A 19,515-nucleotide genomic window follows, 5' to 3' on the forward strand; every position below is an offset into this window, starting at 1 on the left:
CGGAATTATCACCGACGGAGCGACTTTCCTAGGACAGTCTATTTTTGTACAGTCCTGAGGGGTCGCGGGAGGATTGTCTCATACGCGACGAAACACGTGTTGGCTGGTTCTCGTGTTAAGAGCATTAAAGACACCGTACACCAACGCCTGATTCTAGAATATAATTATTGCTGTTGTATATGACAGGCTTTGTCTCCATTGCTTTAAGTGTCGACACTGACATTACTGTTTATATATTACTAGCAGCCCGTCCCGACGTTGTCCGGGAGCAATTAGGTTTCAGGGCCCCCGCCCGCCCCGACGTTGTCCGTGGGTCCCCCGGAGCCTTCCTCCATATATTGCAGTATTATACCTCTATGTTTACTTTGTACGCTTTTGTAACCTGCACACAAACTTTTTCCTCCTGTAATGCACCGTTTGGCTCACTTTTTTAATGCTCCGTTTGCTTCCTTTTGCTACCTGCACACGTCACTTTTTCCTCCTATACCTCTGTTTACTTTCTACGCTTTTGTAACCTGCACACGTAACTTTTTCCTCCTGTAATGCACCGTTTGGCTCACTTTTGTAATGCTCCGTTTGCTTCATCTTGCTCACGATGTACGCTTTTGTAACCTGCACACGTAACTTTTTCCTCCAGTAATGCACCATTTGGCTCACTTTTGTAATGCTCCGTTTGCTTCCTCTTGCTCACGATTTTCATTTTTGCTTCATTTTTCCGCTGCTCACCGCTCCTAAATAAATAAATAAATAACCTACCTCATCCGCCGCTCACTGCTCCTGTCCGCCGCTCCTCACCGCCTGTCCGCCGCTCGTCACCGCCTGTCCGCCGCTCCTCACCGCTCCTCCCTGCGCCATGTCCACCGGTCCTCCTCGTGCTCCTGGACGCCGCTCCTCCCCGCGCTTCTCACGTCGGGCACGCACGTCGCGGCCGGCGCTTCTTCCAAGGGACTACTTTTTTTCGGTAAATTTTTTAAATAACGTATATTTATTACGTTTCTGAAGCCTATGTCCATCTGCACACCCTGACGATTACAACGATTTATCGGGTGTGTGGATTGGCGCTGTGGTTCCTGAGTTTACCCGCCTCAAAGGTCCAAAGTTCTTCCTTTATAATAGTAGTATAGATTAGAGTTTGCATGGGTATTCTGTTGTTTAACAGCGCAGACCACTGGACTCAACAAAAATCTTTAATCTGACCCGTGGCTCCGGTTGCATTCACCACTTAAGATTGAGTCCTTGTTGGTTATCGCAGGACTCATCCCTGTTATCTTTAATGTGTGGGACATCGTCCTCCCATTTGCCGTTTAATGAGAGGCTGCTATATCCCTTTCACCGCAATAATTTAAAGCGCAGTGTGGGACGCTTCCAAACCTTTTTTCTCCCCCGTTCATTCGTATTCCCGATAGCGGCCATCATTTGAACTTCACATTACATCATTCGTTTAATGGCCACCTCTACAAGCATCATATGCCATTTATTGCTAATGGTCAGATGATTCTCTGTATCCATTAAGGTTTCATTATTAATACTTACATGGCTTCCTGATGAAGGTGCATCACCGAAATGCGCGTAGGACACAGATTTTCAAGAGCCATGCCAAATATGATTCTCCTTCAATGAAGTAAAGTGATTTGTTCTGTATAATCCATGTTCCTCTTTTCAAAAAAATATATAAACCTTGTGTACTATTTCCACATACATTCACATAGTTCCTATTAGTACACAGTATTGTATCACCTCAGGAAACATGGATTTTCAATGTAGCTAAATGTATTAAATATATCATTACTGTGCACATTGCGATATTGTATCCAGGGGGAAACGTTCCTTCTTTTTCCTCTTTTTATCATTCATAATAAGATAAAATTGTTTATATAAATGAAATATATTTTTGATACCTAATACATAGGTGGTTATTAAATTGTTTATGTAAAATTTAGGTCCACGTTTGCAACAAATTTCCTAAATGTTTTGTTCAGACTCCATGCAGGCAGCAAATACACATAAAACGCATGCCGCTGGCACAACAATATTTCACACAATGTGTAATACACAAAACTAAATAATTTGTTTAAAGGAATCGAAGACAACACGCATAAAACGCATGGTGCTGGAACAACAGTATTTCACACAATGAGGACTGTAGAGTACGCTGCCAAAAAAAGATAAGCAGAGCTTTTTTAGAGTACTGTCTTCTGTTTTTTCTTTGCAGCCATTGAATATTTAACCATGCACCATAGCTGATGGCTATGTAGCTGTACCTACTATTTTATTAATCTTAGATGACGACATCTTTTAAGGATGATCGGTCATCCCAAATGTTTATATTGCACTCATAACCTTAATGTTATTCTACCAGATTGGCAGAACTGTGGATAGTATTTTTATAAATTATTATGCACTGCTTTCTCAGATAGTTGTATGTTGATTACGAATTACAAAAAAAAACTTAAGTGACTTTTATTGTCTGCTCCCTTGTATGCTTCTTCTTTTTTATAAAGATTTAATAATTCTATAATGATTTATATTTTTTTGACTTGTATTGTATTGTATTCAACTTTTAAGGCATTTGTTGCCAAATACAGTTTGATTTATTAGCATTGTCTGTGTTTGTCTAATTTTACACCAGACTTTGTTATTAAAAGCTACAGAAATGTTATGTAAAAAAGCAATGGACTTTCTAATTACCAGATATTGTGACTGATGCCAATGAGTTCACACTCATTGCCCTCAGACCAAAAGCTAAATTGATATATTTGCTTTGTTTTACAGTGCGATCTCAGATCTCTACCATCACTGTGGCTACTTTCAACACAACGCTTGCCTCTTTTAATGTTGGCTATGCCGACTTTTTCAGTGAACACATGAAAAAGTTATGCAACCAGGTGCCCATCCCTGAGTTGCCTCACGAACCTTTGGCCTGTGCCAATCTTCCACGAAGCTTGACAGACTCTTGCATCAATTACAGTAGCCTGGAGGACAATGAACATATCGATGGCACCAACAACTTCGTACACAAGAATGGCATGCTTGATCTTTCGGTAATTATGGGTGGACTAAACTGTGACTTGATTGTGATTAAGGAGAACTCAGGGGCATATTACCAACGATTAGCAACATTTATCGCTAACTAGGCTTAGCAAATTTTTTTTTATCGCTAAGCATCGCCCGAAATTATCGCTGAGATAACTTGCTATTAGCAAGGTTTATCTCCAAAGCGATAAATTTTCCGGCGATAGCGTGAATATCGCTGAGAATACAGCGATATTCACGCATTAGCAACAAAATGTTCTTAGCCATGTTGGATAACATGGCTAAGAACTGGTCTGAGCAGGCGTTAGTTTTTGGAGATATTCGCGCTTAGCGTGAATATTTCCAAAGCTACGCCTGCCTTGTTAATAGGGGATAGCGACGTTATCGACTGCTTTCAGTCGCTAACGGGTTTGGTACGCCCACTTTGCATGTCATTAGCGATAAACATCGCTGACATGCAAAGCGGGCCCCAAACCGCTCGCTATCGCCTAAAAGCTGTCGCTAACATCAGTTAGCGACAGCTTGCTAATGGGCCGAAAACGGCCGCTAAATCGGCGATAATTGTCTATCGCCCCCCTTGGTAATATGCCCCTCAGTTTTATTTTTACTTCTGTTTTAATGTCATCTTTAAATATATATTTTACTGAGTGGTAAAGATGATTTTTAATACACATTGTAGCAATGCCATCCATCTGCAAACTTACTCCTGTCCAGTGACTATTTAGTGACCAGTTTAGAAGATTTTCGTCAAAGTAAATGTCAAGGCTCTACCACCATCAGTACTGACACATGTTAATAGCCTTAGCAGTTGGGTTAGTATTCAAATGAGCATGGTCTGCAAATTACTCTCCTAGTCCTTGGTGAACGTCCCTCCAAACAGAACTGAAGTATATTGGAAGTAGTCTCTGTGTGAAAAACTTGGACTGCGGCTGTCTAGCATATGATTCGTTGATACACACATTGCTTTGGTTTACAATAAATAAATGCTGCCACCGTTCTGGAACCATTTACTCCTTGACATTTTATACCTTTTCTGCTCAGGTGCCAATGGCGGTTTTGGAAGGTCCATGTTTATACCTTATCTTCATATACTAATGCAGGCTGGTAGACAATCCACATAAAAATGGTTTATAAACCCATCTTTACTTCTGCACCGTACCATTATTGGTACATAAGAACTTTTGATCTGTAAAGAGTCACAATCTTACTAAAGCATTCATTGTTTAGGAAAATATAAGCTCAAATAATTATATTGAAGTGAAAGAGTATGAATGTAGGTTCATGGTTAATAGCCCAATTCAATCTATAAAATACATTCTGTAGATAATATGAATAAGTGTATTGTGTCACATGGAAGTGTGCAACTTAAGTTCGCCTTTAATTGTCCAGTTGCATGAAAGATTAGGTAACATGGCACATACCATGGGTCTAATGTTTAGACAAAGGTGACAACCTACATATGCTTTTAAAGGTGTCTAGTGAGAAACTGCTGACTTTAATGATCTGTTTCTTCTACCTAGGTTGTCCTGAAGGCTGTGTACCTGGTACTGAACCATGATATCACCTCCCGGATCTGTGATGTGGCACTGAACATTGTGGAATGCCTCCTTCAGCTGGGGGTGGTACCTTGTGTGGAGAGGAGAAAGAAGAGTGAAAACAAGGAGCATGGATCAGTCTCAGTTTCAGGGTCTGGCTCAGGGTCTGGGGATAAAAGGCAAAGCGAGGTTACCTTCCAGCTCAGAGGAGCAGCTGGTGGATCCACCTGTGGATTTGGGGGCTCATCTGTTGGTGCAGGAGATGGAGGAGGAGATGGTGGAAGTGGAGGAGGTGATGGCAGTGGAGGAGGAGGATACTCTGACAAGAATGGAACCAACCCAGAGAAGGTTTGTAAATTAACTCTCCAAAATGTTTCATGAAACATGCCTAATGCAAAAAGCAACTGTATTGTTTTCTGCTCTAGTATACATGTTTTTGGATGTTTGATAAAAGCTTTTACATTTCTTCCTAAACATTTACTCAAAATAACCTATGAAAGACTTTCACTGTGTCTGTGGGGTGTTGATGTAATACTAACATCACAGTGTTGAGCTTAATTTGTTAAGACTACCAGAGAGAGAAAGCGATATTCTCCCCAGAGACCCTCTCCCCCCCAGGAAACTAAACAAAAATTCTAAAATTATTGATTGTAAATATCTATCAACATGGGAAATGTAGGATAACCTGCCTTTACATTTTATAATACATGAGTACTGATATATGTTTCCAATAGAGACCTCTAGCTGCAGATTCCTCACCATAGAATATTCCTCAGGGTGTCAGACTCGATCCAGAAAATATTGAACAGTACCTCTTGTTTTATCTATTTATTAAAGTTTACTTGCACATCCATAACAGACAGTAGTCCAACAAAATTACATCATGCAGTAGCCCATCTGGGTATTAGTTTACGTGATTGACAATATACATTAAACACCCATGCCGACTCACCGGCCTCCTGAAACCTGGTCACCTCATAGTGCCCCAAAGTGTACACAGATTGTCTGTTGGGCTGTGTTGGGGTTCGAGCTCATCTCTCGATCATGTGTTCACATGTCCATTTTTAAATCAATTATGTCTGTGCATCCCGTTCCATTACATATTCTAGAAGAGCCTCCAAAAGTCTCTTGACCTGGAGGAGAGCTGCAACATCTTGACATACAGTCCCACCACTTCACTTCACATAATCTCATTGTTCAACCAGTATTTAAGTTTGGTGACCCCTTTGTCCTGTGAGAACCACCCGCCTGCGGCCCAAAAGGGATGCCATTGCCAACATTTTCTAAAGTCATTAGGGGCATCCAACACAGCTCCCTCTAGTAAAATCATTGGGGGAATGGGGGCTGACCCATATATCCTTATGCAGTACAAAAGGGGGTGGTGATGGACGGAGCATCTGAACCAATCAAACAGTCACACCCAGTCAACAGATCTGGGTTTAATTCACCACCGTTCTTTAGCCCATTCTGCCACCCCAGTTCAGACATGGCCATATGCAAATCAGTCTGACCCTGTGCCTCATGGGAACAGTCCAGCCCGAACTGCCAAGCCATGCCTTCCCTGGACCGGAAACAAGCTTACTAGGACCGGTTTCCGGCATTTCAGCCGTCTTCAGCCAGGCTTGCTTGAATCCAGTGGCAAAGTGAGCAAGGGACTCATGTCTGAGCATACCCTGCCAACTTATGGCGCACAAAGCGGTACAAAAGGGGGTGGTGATGGACGGAGCATCTGAACCAATAAAACACTCACACCCAGTCAACAGATCTGGGTTTAATCCATCACCGTTCTTTAGCCCACTCACTCTGCCACCCCAGTTCAGACATGGCGATATGCAAATCAGTCTGACCCTGTGCCTCATGGGAACAGTCCAGCCTGAACTGCCAAGCCATGCCTTCCCTGAACCGGAAACAAGCTTCCTAGGACCAGTTTCTGGCATTTCAGCCGTCTTCAGCCAGGCTTGCTTGAATCCAGTGGCAAAGTGAGCAAGGGACTCATGTCTGAGCATACCCTGCCAACTTATGGCTCACAAAGCGGTACAAAAGGGGGTGGTGATGGACAGAGCATCTGAACCAATCCAACACTCACACCCAGTCAACAGATCTGGGTTTAATCCATCACCGTTCTTTAGCTCACTTTGCCACCCCAGTTCAGACATGCCCATATGCAAATCAGTCTGACCCTGTGCCTCATGGAACAGTCCAGCCCTAACTGCCAAGCCATGCCTTTCTTGTACCGGAAACAAGCTTCCTAGGACCGGTTTCTGGCATTTCAGCCGTCTTCAGTCAGGCTTGCTTGAATCCAGTGGCAAAGTGAGCAAGGGACTCACTTCTGAGCATACCCTACCAACTTATGGCAAACAAAGCGGTACAAAAGGGTGTGGTGATGGATGAAGCATCTGAACCAATCACACACTCACACCCAGTCAACAGATCATATATCATTATGGCATGTTTGTACATCATTTGGCCTCAGAATGTTGCAACCACTAGACAAGACCATGCTAAATGGAAAAACATCCGCATCAGGGGCAGCACATCAACAACAGGTGGAATCTGACAGCAGCCCCTGCTTCATCAGGCTGACGGGGGTGTACTACATACTGTGCAAGTATTTGTAATTAGTGAGTCTATATTGCGCATTTGGGGATATTTCTTTGGTTTGCGCACAACAAAATGGCTGTTATTTGTGAGAAATGCCAATGCTTAGATCCGTGGACCACTGTGTATGGGCATTCTATTCTGGTTTGGAAGTAGCACATGCCACTATACTGTACATGTGTATCACAAGATGTTTTGCGGATCAGTTCATTAGCAGGTAAAATAGTTGCTCACAGTCATCTGGGGCGTCCAGAAATGCTAGAGGGAGCCGCTTCAGAATGAGCCTAAGGTTATGGTAACTTAGTATATCTAGCATAGGGGAAGCCGTCTGAGCTATAAGGTCCTCCAGCTAATTCAATTTGTGATTTTGGAATAATTTCACAGTGTATCGGATATGTTTGCACCTCAGCACTGGAAGCAGAGTGGAATTCTGTTCGATATGTGCATATAGGTAATGTGCAATCTCAGCAATGGCTGCCAACCGGAGGCGGTGTCCACTGAGCTCTGCCAGCCATGTCTGTGCTTACCTCGAGCACACCACTGTGTATATCTCCCGATCTGGATGAGTTGATCTCCAATAAAGTTGAGAGTGGATGGGGCCCAGCTCGGTCAGGCCGCATTCCAAATCCACATTTGCCCATCGGACATTATAAATCCAATGATGAGCAAATTAGGCCTGGATTACTCAGTATTAAAACTCAAAATTCGGAGCACTGAACCCCCTTTTTGTGTAGGACTTCTGTAACTTACAGCAACTTATCCATTGCTGTTTCCCAGCCCAAGCCACAGTAATCATTTGGCAGCGAAATTGGGAAAAGAATGCTCTGCATAGAGGGATGCACCTAATGTTAGAGATTAGGTGTGTAAAAACTGTGAACTATCTGTATTTGGTGCATATGAGTTCATCAGAGTAATATCTATGGAGCCAAACAGCCCCTGGACTAAGATGTATTGTTCCTCAGGGTCTGAGAGTGTTTGTAAGTGTTGGACGTTAGTTGGTCTGCGGATTAATATAGCCTTCCCTCTAGACTAATCCAAATAGGAGGTGAAATACCGGTGAACTCCCCATGCCTTGGCAAGAGGCGTATTCAATGCAGGAGTCAAGTGTGTTTCTTGGAGAAAGGCCATCTTGATATGATGTCAAGTCAGATATGCCACAACATGGTGAGACTTTCGTGAGTTGCCAAGCCCCCTAATATTGCAAGTTTTTTTTTTTAATACTCAAATTTTATTAGGTTTTTTCACATACATTGCAAAGACACAACCGTATTTGTACCAAATTTGCGGAGGAATAACACAAACCACCCTTCAACTGCCCCTCCAACTGCCCGTATATAACACATTGCTACAATTATGTGCAGCCTGGCGCTGGCACACGGCCAGAGCCCTCCTTAGCCGCGCCTCCTCATTAGCCCAGCAGCCCAAGCCATTTGCCCCAAACTCGTTTGTATTTCTTTGTACATTCCCGAGCCAGGTACACCAGTTGTTTCAGCGTAGCACACCAGTCAACGCCCCTCTTCCATTGGGCTATTGTGGGGAGGATGGGCTTCTTCCATCTAGCAGCAATGTCCCTTTTGGCCACCACAAGGGCTGTACCCAAAAATGACCTATCAGCCCTAGAACTGCTATACCTTCCAGGATCCCCAAGAGTACAACCTGGGGTGTATAGGGTACCTCCCGCCTCAGTATTCTGTTAGGCTCCCTCACCACTGCCGCCCAATATTTTCCTATGGGGGCGCAGGACCAAGTCATATGATAAAGGTCTGTGGGTTCTCCTGCACAGTGGGGGCAACTCAGGGCTGGCAGACAGCCGGCACAGTGTGATCTGACGGGGGTGAGGTATGCACAATGGAGGTAAAAAAGTTGGATAAGTCTCAACCTGGCTGATATGGTGGTCACTCGGGGCCATGACAGCGTCCCTCCAATCGTCATCCTCCATAGGTCCCAGCCAACCTGAAATGTGCAGAGATGACCTCCCTGCCAGAAGTCTCCGATGTGTGAGATACCAATAAGATCCCACTTCTGGAATGCTTCTAGCCACGTCACCTCACCCACCCACTTGCTCTGCCATAACGGTTTTTGCAGTGTCAGCCTATGGTCCCAGCAGATGTAGCGGAGAGCATATCACCATGCCAGGAGGACAGATCTAGTGACAGAGGGGATACTCTGGGAGATTGGAGAGCCATAGAGTATTGCTTGGATCCGTGGGAGGCCCAACTCTTCCAGCTCCAACTGGTAGACGGGATCTGCCCATCCTCCTGCCATTCACTCATTGACTATTAGTAGGCGTGTGGCTATATAATACAAGTGAGGGTTTACCATCCCCATCCCCCATCATATGGGGCCATTTGGCAGTGAGCCAACATCATGCGCGGCCTTGAATTGCCCCAAAGAAACGAGGCTGACATTCTGTCTAAGGTATGGAACCAGTGTCTTGGGAGGTACAGAGGGATATTTTGTAGAATGTAGAACTCTCATTTGGTCCTTTTAAGCGACTGAGTCAGTTTCAGAGACCACGTGAGCTCCGGGTGTAAAGCTACCCATATCCCCAGGTACCAGAAACTCGACGTATTGGGATATTGGTTTGCCAGTCAATGCATTCCCAAGAAGGGTGCAGCGGGACCAGAATGGATTTTGCCGGTTTGATTATCAGACCTGATGCTTCCCCAAAAAGTTTAAGGATCTGTAGAGAGCCGAGGCCAGAGCGCACAGGGTCTGCCATGCAGATGAGCATATCATCCGCAAACAAGATTATACTGTCTTCATGGGCTGAGCTCCAACGCCATCCCTGGATTTGGATGTCTGATCTAATGAGGCGGGCCAGGGTGATCAATGGCTAGGGCAAAGAGTAAGACGGAGAGGGGACAATCCTGCCTTGTGCCTCGGCCTATGTGGAACTCCTCCGATAAAATACTGTTGGTCATGACCCGGGTCGAGGGGCTAGAATATAGCACCTTGACAAGCCCTCTGAAGTATGGACTGAATCCTGTACAGGCCAGTACGACCTCTAGGTATCCCCAGTCCACCGTATCAAAGGCCTTCTCAAAGTCTAATAATAGGAGAGCAGGAAGGAGGTGTTGATGGGCCAGAGTTACCTGCAGACGTCTCAGACAGTGTCTTGCGCTCCTATGGAGCATGAACCCACATTGATTGGGGTATATAAGGGTTATGATTACCCCCTTAAGCCGATTTGCTAGGATTGAGGCATACAGTTTAACTTCTGTGTTGATGAGTGAAATTTGGCGGCACGCCAAGCATTTGGTGGAGGGAGGATCAAGTTTTGATCATCGCTACATCAATGTCACACATGAAGCCTCTTCTCTCCAACACCTCCGCATATAGGGCATGAAGGTGTGGGGTAAGAAGCTCCCTAAAGGCCAGATAATATTCCACTGGGTACCCATCGGAGCTCGGTGTTTTCTTTGTGCCCAGTGACGAGATGGCTTGGTCTATCTCATTCAGTGTAAGGGGATGATCCAGAGACTGGGAATCCACCTTGGATAATCTGGTAAGTGGATCATCTCGTAAGAAATTCGAGCTAAGGTTTGCGGCTGGAGTCTGGGCAACAGAGTAAAGCTGCTTATAGTAGGATGCAAAGGTTCGGGCGATCGCCTTGGCCGCCTGGTGTGCACTGCCATCCAATACCACTATTGTGGAGATAATCCTAGTGACGAGTGGGCAGGCTGCTAGCCAGCAGAGGACCTTTCCATCGATGTGTGTTTCAGTTCAGATTGAGCAAGCTGAAACAGATGTTGCCCTTTTGAAGAGCACCTCGTAGAGAATCTCTTCCATTTGGATGCGTAGGTCTTATCATAGAAAGTGCTCTCACATGGACTAGAATATTTGCAGTCCTCTTGTGAAATTCATTGTGAAATTGTGAAATTCATTGGATTCAGGAGCCAGGCCAATAGGAATCTTGGGTTGGGGTATAGGATCTGCCTTTGACACAATTTATGAAAGATATCCCTGCCGACCAACACATCATTACAGTGTGCCTCTTGATATGTATTAAGACAACAGATACGTCCATGAGACAACAGAATGCCTCTTCACCTATGTCTAGGAGACAATATTTAATTTAATTGGAGCAGAACACAGCTCTTCACCTGAGGATAATTGACCTGTGTGCATTAGATACCAATTGATTTTGCATTACTTCAGAGTCCATCTGATTTTGTTACTCCTAAAACCATCTGAGCCCTCTGCCAAATTGTACCCAACTGTTGAACGTAATTACTCAACCAAACCCTGCACTCTGATTTCTTTCCCCCCTTTCTCTTTGAACTATTGTTTCCTGTAGACCCCTTCATTATCTTCCCTCTAACAAGCTCTGTAAAACAAAGCAATTTGGCATCTGAAAAAGCCCCTCTGAGACCACCCTCTATCATATCACCAATTTTATCTCATCTTCCCATCACCCTTCGCCCGCCATTATATGGCCCGATTTTCTACTGCATTTATGACCACTGAGCATGGCATACTGTAATAATCTAACAGATCTGTGTTTAATGTGCAAACACATGCAAACAGAGGCATCCACACTTGCGTTATGCATGCCCTAGCCTGTTACAGTCCAACCTATTGGCATGAAAAAGCTTGTTCTTCACAGAAGTCAGATTCGAAAGGGGTTTGAAATTACTATGTGACAGAATTATCTATGACAATTAACGTGCTGTTTTTGCTCAAAGATTGACAGTCATATGTTTTAAAATCATTTACAGCCATAAAAGCAAATTTTGCCTGACCCTTGCCTGATAGAAACAGAATACCATACCAATACTTGCCTCTAACTAATTAGAGCAGCATTTTGCTTTAACTATCCAAAGCAGACTAAGTCATCATGACCACCACCTTTTCTGCTAACCCGATCAGATAGAACTGGGTGGTGTTGGAATAGACTTTGTAACTTTTAACCATTGCAATCATTGTAATCACTGTTCCGTATGTGCAGCTAGAACGAACAACTATTCCTGTTAACTATTATGCACTAGTTTAGTTGATTGCATGATTTGTGTATGAGTAGACTTTGAAAAAGTAAATATTTTTTTTAAACAATAATAATGCTTTCTACAGTAAGTGCAACTTCTCTGTGACTGAATATAGTTCATAGATGCACATGGTTAATTTAATATTATTCTTTGTCAAACTGGCAAGTAGATTTGCTTCACTAACCCATCTAATGTTGATGATCTTTCCTTTTTTATGCTTCTGGTTATGTGGTAGTTAAGCCCCAGTCATTTCAGATTCCCTGCTCGGGCTTCTTGGAATCTTTGGTTACATGTTTTTGCTCTTTGTACATATTTAATTTGTAGTGCTTAATCCAAACAAACAACATGAACTCTTCAGAAACAAAACTAGCTGTAGCTGAGAGAACCTAGAGGGGCTTGAGGTGTCTTTTGAGATCCTCACTCTTCTGTTGTAGTCAGAATTCTACAGCAACATGAGTGATAACCACTATAATTGTTCTTTATTTAGATTATGCCCTAAATATGGAAAGAGAAAGCAGGCTTTCAGAAACACACATAATGTATTTATTAATACTACTCCCATCCAGTTGCAGCTGGTGACTTTAAAAATAGCGGGGTGTATTCTTAGCTCAAATCTCAGTGAGCAAGTCTAACCTCTTCTCATAGGGTTTGGGGTGACTCACTCACACTTGCTTGCACCCATTCCTACTCTCTTACTCATTCTCACTCAGTCTTTTTCACGTACTCTCATTTTTGTACTTACTTTTACTTACTCTCATTCACTCTGTGACGCAGGCAGTCTCTTTCATTCTTAGTCTGACCCACTCTGTCTCACTCATTCTCACTCAGTCCACTCAGCCACTCTTATTCTCACTCATTCTGAATTACTCAGTCTCTCTGTGACGCACTCATTTTCACTCATTCTCACATATTCTCACATATTCTCCCCCTGACCCTCTGGTGTAGCTGAAACTCTCAGTCTCACTCATTTCAGTTCCCTCAATCTTGCCCGGCATACTCTATCTCAATCTACTTTACTTATTCTCGCTTAATCTGACTCACTCAATCTCACTCATTCTCACTCAGTCTCATTCTCGCCCAGTCTCAGTCTAATTCTCGCCCAGTCTCACTTGAAGTCACTGATTCACTCTGTCCCACTCAGACTGGATCATTCCACTCTGACTTACTCAGTCTCACTCATTCCCACTCATTCTGACGTACTTAGTTTTAATCTGACTCAGTTCAGTCTTACTGAGGCACTCCGTCTTGCTCAATCTCAGTCAGTCTCCATCATTTTCTCATCAGTCTTAATCATTCTCACTCACTTTAACTCAGTCAGTCTCAGTGATTCTTACTTTTCTTTGACTTACTCTGTCTCACTGTTTCTAGGACTCACTCAGACTGACTCAGACTGTGGCTCACTCAGTCTCACTCTGACACTCTCATTGTCACATAAGTAACAGTCAGTTACACTCACTGTCATTATACTTCACTAACTCTAATTCATTCTCACTCATATTTACTCTTCCTTTATCTCATTATCACTCACTCTGCTGCTCTTTCTGCTTACATCACTGGAGCATGAAACTGAAACCTCAAACATGCACAGTCTCAGTTACCAGGTTCCATTCTTTGCTTTTTACCCCACCCTTACCCAACGCTTTGACGACCTGGGAAAGGGTGGGGTGACAGGGTGATTGGCGTGTAGCCAAGGGCACTGCACGGCTTAAGCTTGCTGTGTCCATGATATGTCATGGCTGTTGCCATTAAGAACTGAGGCATGCTAGACCCTGAGACAATTCAGAAAAGGGGGTGGTGATGGACAGAGTATCTGAATTAAGCAGAACACTCCTACCCAGTCAAAAGATCAGGGCTTGATCCATCACCGTTTTTTAGCTCACTGCACCATCCCAGTTCAGAACCTGGCTACATGCAAATTAGTCTGTCCCTGGCCCAGTGCATCATGGGAACAGGGCAGACCAAACTACCAAGCCAATTCTTTACTGGAAAGGAAACAAGCTTCCGGGGACCGGTTTCTGGCATTACAGCCGTCTTCGGCCCGGCTTGCTTGAATCCTGATGGTGCAGTGAGCAAGGGACTCATGTCTGAGCATACCCTTCCACTCCTATAGTGGCCAAAACGATTCAGAAAAGGGGGTGGTGATGGACAGAGTATCTGAATTAAGCAGAACACTCCTACCCAGTCAAAAGATCAGGGCTTGATCCATCACCGTTTTTTAGCTCACTGCACCATCCCAGTTCAGAACCTGGCTACATGCAAATTAGTCTGTCCCTGGCACAGTGCATCATGGGAACAGGGCAGACCAAACTACCAAGCCAATTCTTTACTGGAAAGGAAACAAGCTTCCGGGGACCGGTTTCTGGCATTACAGCCGTCTTCGGCCCGGCTTGCTTGAATCCTGATGGTGCAGTGAGCAAGGGACTCATGTCTGAGCATACCCTTCCACTCCTATAGTGGCCAAAACGATTCAGAAAAGGGGGGTTTGCCCTGTTCCCATCATGCACTGGGACAGGAACAGACTAATTTGCATATAGCCAAGTTCTGAGCTGGGATGGTGCAGTGAGCTAAAAAACGGTGATGGATCAAGCCCTGATCTTTGGACTGGGTAAGAGTGGTCTGCTTAATTCAGGCACTCTGTTCATCACCACCCCCTTTTCTGAATCATTTTGTCCACCATAAGCGTGGAAGGGTATACTCAGATGTGAGTCCCTTGCTCATTGCACCATCAGGATTCAAGCAAGCCGGGCTGACGACGCCTGAAATGGCAGAAACCGGTCCCCGGAAGCTTGTTTCCTTCCCAGTACAAGAATTGGCTTGGTAGTTTGGTTTGCCCTGTTCCCATCATGCACTGGGACAGGAACAGACTAATTTGCATATAGCCAAGTTCTGAGCTGGGATGGTGCAGTGAGCTAAAAAACGGTGATGGATCAAGCCCTGATCTTTGGACTGGGTAAGAGTGGTCTGCTTAATTCAGGCACTCTGTTCATCACCACCCCCTTTTCTGAATCATTTTGTCCACCATAAGCGTGGAAGGGTATACTCAGATGTGAGTCCCTTGCTCATTGCACCATCAGGAGTCAAGCAAGCCGGGCCGACGACGCCTGAAATGGCAGAAACCGGTCCCCGGAAGCTTGTTTCCTTCCCAGTACAAGAATTGGCTTGGTAGTTTGGTTTGCCCTGTTCCCATCATGCACTGGGACAGAAACAGACTAATTTGCATATAGCCAAGTTCTGAGCTGGGATGGTGCAGTGAGCTAAAAAACGGTGATGGATCAAGCCCTGATCTTTGGACTGGGTAAGAGTGGTCTGCTTAATTCAGGCACTCTGTTCATCACCACCCCCTTTTCTGAATCATTTTGTCCACCATAAGCGTGGAAGGGTATACTCAGATGTGAGTCCCTTGCTCATTGCACCATCAGGATTCAAGCAAGCCGGGCCGACGACGCCTGAAATGGCAGAAACCGGTCCCCGGAAGCTTGTTTCCTTCCCAGTACAAGAATTGGCTTGGTAGTTTGGTTTGCCCTGTTCCCATCATGCACTGGGACAGGAACAGACTAATTTGCATATAGCCAAGTTCTGAGCTGGGATGGTGCAGTGAGCTAAAAAACGGTGATGGATCAAGCCCTGATCTTTGGACTGGGTAAGAGTGGTCTGCTTAATTCAGGCACTCTGTTCATCACCACCCCCTTTTCTGAATCATTTTGTCCACCATAAGCGTGGAAGGGTATACTCAGATGTGAGTCCCTTGCTCATTGCACCATCAGGATTCAAGCAAGCCGGGCCGACGACGCCTGAAATGGCAGAAACTGGTCCCCGGAAGCTTGTTTCCTTCCCAGTACAAGAATTGGCTTGGTAGTTTGGTTTGCCCTGTTCTCATCATGCACTGGGACAGGAACAGACTAATTTGCATATAGCCAAGTTCTGAGCTGGGATGGTGCAGTGAGCTAAAAAACGGTGATGGATCAAGCCCTGATCTTTGGACTGGGTAAGAGGGGTCTGCTTAATTCAGGCACTCTGTTCATCACCACTCCCTTTGCTGAATCATTTTGTCCACCATAAGCGTGGAAGGGTATACTCAGATGTGAGTCCCTTGCTCATTGCACCATCAGGATTCAAGCAAGCCGGGCCGACGACGCCTGAAATGGCAGAAACCGGTCCCCGGAAGCTTGTTTTCTTCCCAGTACAAGAATTGGCTTGGTAGTTTGGTTTGCTCTGTTCCCATCATGCACTGGGACAGGAACAGACTAATTTGCATATAGCCAAGTTCTGAGCTGGGATGGTGCAGTGAGCTAAAAAACGGTGATGGATCAAGCCCTGATCTTTGGACTGGGTAAGAGTGGTCTGCTTAATTCAGGCACTCTGTTCATCACCACCCCCTTTTCTGAATCATTTTGTCCACCATAAGCGTGGAAGGGTATACTCAGATGTGAGTCCCTTGCTCATTGCACCATCAGGATTCAAGCAAGCCGGGCCGACGACGCCTGAAATGGCAGAAACCGGTCCCCGGAAGCTTGTTTCCTTCCCAGTACAAGAATTGGCTTGGTAGTTTGGTTTGCCCTGTTCCCATCATGCACTGGGACAGGAACAGACTAATTTGCATATAGCCAAGTTCTGAGCTGGGATGGTGCAGTGAGCTAAAAAACGGTGATGGATCAAGCCCTGATCTTTGGACTGGGTAAGAGTGCTCTGCTTAATTCAGGCACTCTGTTCATCACCACCCCCTTTTCTGAATCATTTTGTCCACCATAAGCGTGGAAGGGTATACTCAGATGTGAGTCCCTTGCTCATTGCACCATCTGGATTCAAGCAAGCCGGGCCGACGACGCCTGAAATGGCAGAAACCGGTCCCCGGAAGCTTGTTTCCTTCCCAGTACAAGAATTGGCTTGGTAGTTTGGTTTGCTCTGTTCCCATCATGCACTGGGACAGGAACAGACTAATTTGCATATAGCCAAGTTCTGAGCTGGGATGGTGCAGTGAGCTAAATAACGGTGATGGATCAAGCCCTGATCTTTGGACTGGGTAAGAGTGGTCTGCTTAATTCAGGCACTCTGTTCATCACCACCCCCTTTTCTGAATCATTTTGTCCACCATAAGCGTGGAAGGGTATACTCAGATGTGAGTCCCTTGCTCATTGCACCATCAGGATTCAAGCAAGCCGGGCCGACGACGCCTGAAATGGCAGAAACCGGTCCCCGGAAGCTTGTTTCCTTCCCAGTACAAGAATTGGCTTGGTAGTTTGGTTTGAACTGTTCCCATCATGCACTGGGACAGGAACAGACTAATTTGCATATAGCCAAGTTCTGAGCTGGGATGGTGCAGTGAGCTAAAAAACGGTGATGGATCAAGCCCTGATCTTTGGACTGGGTAAGAGTGGTCTGCTTAATTCAGGCACTCTGTTCATCACCACCCCCTTTTCTGAATCATTTTGTCCACCATAAGCGTGGAAGGGTATACTCAGATGTGAGTCCCTTGCTCATTGCACCATCAGGATTCAAGCAAGCCGGGCCGACGACGCCTGAAATGGCAGAAACCGGTCCCCGGAAGCTTGTTTCCTTCCCAGTACAAGAATTGGCTTGGTAGTTTGGTTTGCCCTGTTCCCATCATGCACTGGGACAGGAACAGACTAATTTGCATATAGCCAAGTTCTGAGCTGGGATGGTGCAGTGAGCTAAAAAACGGTGATGGATCAAGCCCTGATCTTTGGACTGGGTAAGAGTGGTCTGCTTAATTCAGGCACTCTGTTCATCACCACCCCCTTTTCTGAATCATTTTGTCCACCATAAGCGTGGAAGGGTATACTCAGATGTGAGTCCCTTGCTCATTGCACCATCAGGATTCAAGCAAGCCGGGCCGACGACGCCTGAAATGGCAGAAACCGGTCCCCGGAAGCTTGTTTCCTTCCCAGTACAAGAATTGGCTTGGTAGTTTGGTTTGCCCTGTTCCCATCATGCACTGGGACAGGAACAGACTAATTTGCATATAGCCAAGTTCTGAGCTGGGATGGTGCAGTGAGCTAAAAAACAGTGATGGATCAAGCCCTGATCTTTGGACTGGGTAAGAGTGGTCTGCTTAATTCAGGCACTCTGTTCATCACCACCCCCTTTTCTGAATCAGACCCTGAGACAGGGCTGTGATTTCACCATCCTTGAATTATATCTGATGGCTGGTGCACGCATCTTAATGTTCATAGTGCATATTACATAGTAAACCAAGCTTTTACAAGGCATAGTTTAAACCTTTTAGCATCAATTCTTAGAGTTGTTCAATGTGGACACTTTTGTTTTGGACTTTGTTCCTCTATTTGATGTAAATTTGCCTCTAAATAGATCATGGTTGCTTAAATGTCTTAGTGATCAGGAAAGTCTTCACCTTATTCAATCAAGGGATATTGAGTTAGTGTCTCTGCTAGGCGAAGATAGTGTAACCAGTATAAGAGTCAAATTTTATTCTAAATTCATTGTAAATCTGATATTACAGCAAGTGGAGAGTTTCCAATGCAGAGGTATTGATGTTCTGCCTATTTTCAGTTCTGATGTGACCTTTTCTCCCCACGGGATGACCCGAAAGAGTGTCAAGTTAGATAGGGCATCCTCTCCGTTTGAGGATTTAAAGATCTGGGTCTCAAAGGGGAAACGGTCAGTCTCTAAAGCACTGCTTCTTCCACCAATCCAGAACTCCGCACCATTAGATGAGACTCATCGATGGAATTGGCTGCATGGTGCTCTCGCAACTAAGAGCACAGATAATTCCAAATTATTCCATCATCTTTAATAATCAATTAAAAATAATCTCTTGGAACGCAGCCGGGATACACAGTAGCCCCGAGAAGCTTGATTTTTTATTCTCTCTAGGAGCAAGTGTGATCTGCATCCAAGAAACATGGTGCACTGATAATATCTATGGTGGGAAGGAATACTATGTGTTGGAAGCACCTGCCGCCCCTTCTAGGAAAGGTCATGCTAAAGGGGGAATAGTCTGTTTGTTAACTAATAAACTGTGCTGGAGATTTTCGCATTACATTGATCCTAGTAATCTCTTCCAAGCCATAAGAATTTCGAATCTCCCAAATTTTCCAAATAAATCGGGCGTTGTAATTATTAATGTGTATATCCCCCCTGAAGAGTGTTATAATATTTTATTGAAGCAGGTATTTCAGTATATTGGACAGATTAAGAATGTTTCTTCTCCACCTGATGTTATTCTAGTTGGAGATTTGAATTGTAAAATCTCGAATATTAGCTTAAACTTATTTAGAAATATACCCAAAGAAGAGGCTTATTTCATCCCACAATCGATTTTCCCCGATAAAATAATAACAAACAAAAGAGGGAAGATTCTCCTGGAGGAACTATCTGCTGTT

General features: G+C 44.6%; 1 protein-coding gene across 1 annotated transcript in view; it reads left to right on the forward strand.

Moving 5' to 3' along the window:
• The window catches only part of UNC80 (unc-80 subunit of NALCN channel complex), a 2,761,828-nt gene that overhangs the window by 562,819 nt on the left and 2,179,494 nt on the right, over positions 1–19,515 (forward strand). The window contains exons 12-13 of the mRNA XM_078680564.1: positions 2,773–3,041; positions 4,554–4,916. Coding sequence (XP_078536690.1) covers positions 2,773–3,041; positions 4,554–4,916 — 632 coding nt within the window. The remainder of the gene's footprint in view (positions 1–2,772; positions 3,042–4,553; positions 4,917–19,515) is intronic.

This window comes from Lissotriton helveticus, chromosome 3_1, assembly GCF_964261635.1.
Source record: "Lissotriton helveticus chromosome 3_1, aLisHel1.1, whole genome shotgun sequence".
NCBI classification, from domain to species: Eukaryota; Metazoa; Chordata; class Amphibia; order Caudata; family Salamandridae; genus Lissotriton; species Lissotriton helveticus.